The sequence below is a fragment of the Mus caroli genome, chromosome 6 (genome assembly GCF_900094665.2).
Source record: "Mus caroli chromosome 6, CAROLI_EIJ_v1.1, whole genome shotgun sequence".
Taxonomy (NCBI): Eukaryota; Metazoa; Chordata; class Mammalia; order Rodentia; family Muridae; genus Mus; species Mus caroli.
The window spans coordinates 121,172,409-121,178,630 of NC_034575.1; the positions used below are offsets into that span (position 1 = coordinate 121,172,409).

The 6,222-nt window shown below is 49.8% G+C and overlaps 1 protein-coding gene across 1 annotated transcript in view; it reads right to left on the bottom strand.

The window, feature by feature from the left end:
- Cd9 (CD9 molecule) overlaps positions 1-6,222 on the bottom strand; it is a 32,544-nt gene that overhangs the window by 9,408 nt on the left and 16,914 nt on the right. The window contains exon 2 of the mRNA XM_021164188.2: positions 756-858. Within this exon, the coding sequence (XP_021019847.1) occupies positions 756-858 (103 nt within the window). The remainder of the gene's footprint in view (positions 1-755; positions 859-6,222) is intronic.

Consider the following 6,222-nt stretch of genomic DNA (forward strand, 5'->3'; position numbering starts at 1 on the left):
CGAAGAGAAAGGGGCCGAAGGGAGTCAGGAAGGACCAAGGAACCTGTGTTGAGAAAGCGACTGGCTGGCTGTAGCTTGGGTGATCCCCACCTTACTGAACGTGGAAACCCTTCCCCAAGGCAAAGGCAGTTTCCCCCAAAGGATCGGATGGTCTCTCAGGTCCACTGACTGACATACTTTCTTTCAGTGCTCTTAACTGCTGAGCCAGCTCTCCAGCCCAGACTTTTTCTTTCTTCTCTCTTCCCTGTTCTCTTTCTGTCTCTTGGCTCTCTTGCTTAGCTTCTCTTTTGACATCCCTCCCAGGGCCTCCTGTGAACTCCTCCATCTCCATCCCCATTAAATCTCAATTTTGATTGTCTATTCAGGAAGCCNGTCTGGCNGGAGACTGGAAGGGGAGCCCCTTCTCTGCCTGGCTCTGCAGATGCACACAGGACAATGGTTTCTGACTTAAGAAGATTACAATTTAGTTTGGAGACACAAAGCATGTGTAGAGAGGCTCTGAAACCCTCGGGAGTGGTGGCACCCTTGCCAGACAACCTCACATCAGAGAATGGCCAAGATGCCAAANTCGGCAGGCAAGACCAGAAACCACAAGAGTCAGATGCAAACGCACAGACACAGCTATGCACACTCACTGAGCCACCTAACTTGAAAGGGACAGGGCTGGCTTATGTGGCCAGCTTCTCTCCCCCAGTCCCTAGGCCCCAGGTCAGCATGGAGTTCCCAGAGTTGAAGTGCCAACCGCCCCCTCTCACCTGTGTAGAAACTGGAATGGTTAGTCTCTTGCTCGAAGATGCTCTTGGTCTGAGAGTCGAATCGGAGCCATAGTCCAATAGCAAGCACTGCAATGCCAGCGAGCTGCAAGACACACAACGCATTGGCTGCCATTAGTTCTGANCACCTGGGATAGCANACTCAACAAANGCTNAGGAGACCTGCANAGGACTTCAGCATCATCTCTCTTTCTACCTTCCAAGGGCATCTGGAGGCAGAAGGCTCTCTGAAAGGTGTGATCAACCACTGCAGTAAAATCACCAGAAAACTGGGATTCACACACAATTCCCTGCCAGAAGTGCTGCAGTTGGCAGGCATAGAATACTACACAGCATTGAAGATGAATCACAAGGGCTACCGGCACTGCACGTGTGCCTTACCATGATGTTCAGCAAGAGCACGCACCACTGAACTCACATCCCAGGACTCTGTATAGTTAAATGCCAGGATGCTGTTTAAGCTGCATGAATATAAAATATACGTCATAGAAAAAATAACGGAAAACAAAACAAACATAACCAGTGATCACAAGTGAGTGATGTGCTTTGGGTAGGGGGAGAATGAGCAGGGTGGGTAAGCATATGGGGTGTTGAATAGGATGCCAAATGATACATTATTCTTCTGTTGTCCTGGCAGGTCTTGAACGTCTGGGCTTTAGCTATCCCCCTGCCTCAGCCTCCTAAAAGACTAGGTATATACTACCAATTTTGTTGATTTTGTTTTTTTGTTTGTTTGTTTTTCGAGACAGGGTTTCTCTGTGTAGCCCTGGCTGTCCTGGAACTCACTNTGTAGACCAGGTTGGCCTTAAACTCAGAAATCCGCCTGCCTCTGCCTCCTGAGTGCTGGGATCAAGGGCATGTGCCACCATGCCTGGCTGTTGATTTTGTTTTTAACTTGAGCGATGACAAGTGCATGCATGGGGATTGGGGACAGCATGTGATACGCCCAGCACATGACATGACATATTAGAAGTGTTCCCCGCTTGCCCATATCAGCCTCTTATTTGCCAGTCAACCCCTGCCCTGGCCTCGGAGATGCAGATGTTGTTGGGGAGACCTCTGCCAAGCCTTCCCATCCCCCACCCACCCAGTTCCAGCTGACCTCTCATCACTGGTACCAGGGCTTGCTGGAGGAGTGACTCACAGCCCTCCAGTGTAGTGGCTGGCTGGATGTGGGAGACAGACCTGGTTTTGCTGGTCTACCCACCCTATCAGAAGCACCCAGGTCACCATCTTGCTTTTGGAGGATCTTAATTCTCTGCCTGAGGAGCTGTGTAACAGTCTGTGGTATGGACAACCACCCTCCCTCCTGCCACCCCGCTTTTCNGTTCTTTCTCCCCAATCTGTGGCAATAGGATTGGACACACTGGGTGTCAAGTGTGCATGGTGACACCAGGAAGGGCCACCCAGGAAGAATGTCAGCCTATAGAAACCACCTTGCCTGTACCCACAGAGGTATAGGCTNCTTCAATCCCACTGCATACAAACTGAGTTCCTGTCACAGTGTGGGCTGTGTTTCCTGGCTTAGAGCCCTACTGCTTCAGCCTTTCCATCTGTAAACGGGAAGGGTGGATGTGGCCTGCCTGTGCCTTGCCAGTTTGGCCAGGGACTAAGGGGGCTCACATCAGAACTACATTAGGAGGAGGCGCCTAATGGGCTTTAGGAAAGCAGCCTGACGGTCTCAGCACCAGGTCACATGACGCAGCACCCTCCGTTCTGTGCCATCTTCCCACAGTGCTCAGTACCCCTCTTAGATAAAGACACTGCCAGGTGCCACTAAGAAGGTCCCAGACCAAGTGTCCCTGGCTGGACACTGGAAGAGTTCATGAATGCCGGGCTTGATGGCGCAGGCATTACAGNGTTACCATGGACCTGAGAACTGTGTATCCAGAGACAGGAGTCAGGGTTGTCTTTCTTAGCTAGACACAGGGGAGAGCCTCTTTAGGCCAAATAGTGCAGAGCACGCCTTCACAGGGTAGAAGGGTGAGTCCTCTCATGCTGGGCCAGACTGATCTCCTCCAACAGAAAGCTCCTGACTACAGTCAGGGAACAACAGCATCAAGGCTGGGGAAGACCTTGCTCAGCTGGGCTCTGGGCTAGACTCTGGCTTATGATCAGGAAGTGATTTGCATATATACTTGGTATACCCGTCTACCTTGGGACATGCAATTTTTTTCTCTGGTGAACAGAGAAAAATGGAGAAGCCCTGGTTTACAGCTTTGGAAGCCCCTTCTAGTCTGTGAGGACCAAAAAAAAAAATCTGGGTTAGAAACCAGAAACTTGGCAGGCTAGGAAAAATNTCAGGGCTCACCTGGGCCACACTGAGGGCAGAAGCTGGTCACCGCAAGCCTAGTATCACAATTCTGGGCTGCCCACACCACAATGCTGCCTAAGAGTGAAGAAGCAAATGCAGATGGCCNCAGAGGCGTGCAAAAGGACACTAAAGCCCACCAGGGAGGACAAAGGCTCCAGAAAAGCAGACAACAGGAAGGGTGAGGGAAGACAGAACAGGATGTGAACACTTGATCAGGTGTGAGCCAGCTGCCATCTTTGTCCGATCAGTTTTCTTGTTTTTGTTTTTTTGAGACAAGGTCTCACTAGGTAGCTCTGGCTACTTTGGATTTTACTTTGTAGCCCAGGCTGTCCCCTGCCTCCGTGGCTAAGACTAAGAGTGTGCATGAGCAGGCTCAGCTCTTGTTCAGTTGTGAGNCATTTTTCACATTTGCAGCATGGCTTATGAGGAACTTGCTGTGTGGACCAGGCTGGTCTTGCAACCTCCTCCTGCCTTCCAAGTGCTGGGGTTGCAGGCGGTTACTTACTGCCGGGTTTTGTTTTGTTTTTAAAAAACCCTCTGGTGCTTAAGTGGCTGGAGGGGATGCTGTGGAAGTCATTAGCGGCCTCCTGTAATGGGAAGACAGCTACAGTTGGCTAGGTCAGCTGGAGATGGTGGGGCTGTGAAACCTGAATAGCTTGCCGTTCCTTAGGCAACATTTGAGCTCTGAACACTTCCCAGGGAAGCGTGCTTTTGGTGGCAGGGATTGGGGGGAGTGATACTTCAGTTGCCATTCCTGGCTCTCACTCCAGCCACTTCAATCACAGGAGAAACTAAGAGACCAGTAGCAAGAACCAGGCAGCTTTAGCCTTTAAAAAAATCATCGTGTCAATCATTTCCCAAGGGACTCCCTCCAAGGTGAAGGGGCTGCTTCTGCAGGTTCCTGTGCAATGGGTAGTTCTGCCTCTCACGGCTGCTATGTGTGCTGAAGCTTGAATGAGGATATGTGTGGGTTGTAAGTAAACGTAATATTGTACTTAAGGCATCCTTGGATCTTGGCATCTGCAGACGTTGGGGTGGGGGCAAGGGCTCTTGGGTAAGGGTAGGATCAGGAGTTCCTGGAATGTCCACCTTGGAGACAGCAGGGGAAGACTGCATATGCATCATCTGTGAGGCAGAGANGCTGACCCCACTCCCACCCCCAAGCTCCGGCCCCAGGACTTCCCTTCCTTGGTGCTCTGCATCTTCCAATTGGAGCCAGAATGAACTTGTGTCTTGTTCTTTTTTTTTTTTTTTTAGATAACTTATCACAAGAACAAGAACAAGAACAAGAAGTAGTCCCATCAGCCACAAAACTGCCAAGTCCACCTCTGTCACTCACACCTGGGCAAGTTTGATGCAGATGCTCAGCCCCGCCCTTAGACAACACTGGATGGCAAGCAGCAGTGGATGGAGATGTAGGTCCAGAGGCGGTTCTCCCAGCCAGAGGCCCCCGCCTGCAGTTGGCCTAGCTACCTTTTTTGTTTCTAACAAAAGCCAAATGGAAACAGTCTGGTTTTGCTGCGAAAAGCTCCTTTGCCATCTGGCCCCAAATGGTCCAGTCACGTGACTGTAAAGGAAACAAGGAGTTTCGCTCATTGTTTCACTGGGGCTTGCTTTGTTTCCCCGGCTCATATGGAATTTTTTTTTTTTTTTAATTAGTGTAAGACGGAAGAAAAACTGAGACAAACCTAAACTGCATAGTCTACAAAGAACTCAGCCCGGAAATTCTTTCTCTCTTTTCCTTTTTTCCTAAACAAAACAAAAAGCCATTATGTGTTGTGTGTGTATATGTTATACGTGTGTCTATGTGTGTGTTATATGTGCGTGCTATGGCAAACGTGTGGAGGTCAGAGGACGGCCTGCATTCTCGTTCTGACAGGGTGTCTTATTTGCGGCTATGTAAGCATAGCACCTGATAGCTTCCGGGCTTCCCTGCTCTACCTCCACCTCCCTACAAACTCTAATGCTTTACATGGGTTCTGGGGACAAGAACTTAGGTCCCAAGGCTTATTGGAAAAGCACTTAACCCACTGAGCCACCTCCCCAAATCCCACAGACTTCTGTATTACTGGTTTTGACACAAAGTTTCGTTAAGGAGCCCAGCCTACCCTTGAGCCCTCTTCTGCCATCTCCTTCAGCTTCCCCAGTGCCAGGTGACCGACCAGTAGCAGCTATAAAACTGTCAGGATCGTGAAGAACAAGGAAAGTCAGAGGCTGTCACAGACCAGAGATTTAGGACAACAACTGCTGTTATGTGGGATCTTGGGTGAGACCCAGGAACAGAATGCGCAAATGGAAGTGAGCATGGCAAGGTTAACAATAGTGTGGCAGAGTGAGGTGTGGTGGGGCAAGCCTGTACTCCAGGCTGGGGCAGGAAGACAGTGAGTCCCAGGATACCCTGGGTTCTATTATGAAACCTTACTTCACAAAACCTCCCCCAAACTCAAATAAACCCTAAACAAACATGGAAAAGTGTGGTGTGCATTAGAATCCAGTGAAGGCTGCACTAGCTAGCTTGGCACACTGCCTCTGTAGGTCTAGAAAGCGGCAGTCGATGCCGCCTGCCTGTCTCTTCCCCATAAAGCTTCAGTCTCCTTCCAGGGCTGCTCAGCTCATTAGCTTCTCTGTGATTCTGTTTCTGCCAGCACTACACTGGCAGGTCAACCCCTGCCCCTCTAAAAAAGAGCAAAACAGAAAGCTCGACTCCCTCCTGAATCCTCACAGAACTGTCCCAACCTGCAGCTGATGCCAAGGAACCCCAGGCTCCTTCCCCTTTGTTTGGAATCTCGATTTTTCAACCCTAGCATTCCTGCCTCTGCCCACCATGTTCCTCCTCTGCCACCCTGGCCACCCAGACTGCTCTAGCACCTCACAGAGTGTGCTCTGTGACACGCCTTAAGGTCAGATCAACTTCTTGATTCCTTTTCTTTTTTTTTTTTTTTAAAGAGATGAATATATTTTTTTTAAAGATTTATTTATTTATTACATATAAGTACACTGTAGCTGTCTTCAGACACACCAGAAGAAGGAGTCAGATCTTGTTACGGATGGTTGTGAGCCACCATGTGGTTGCTGGGATTTGAACTAAGGACCTTTGGAAGAGCAGTCGGGTGCTCTTACCTGCTGAGCCATCTC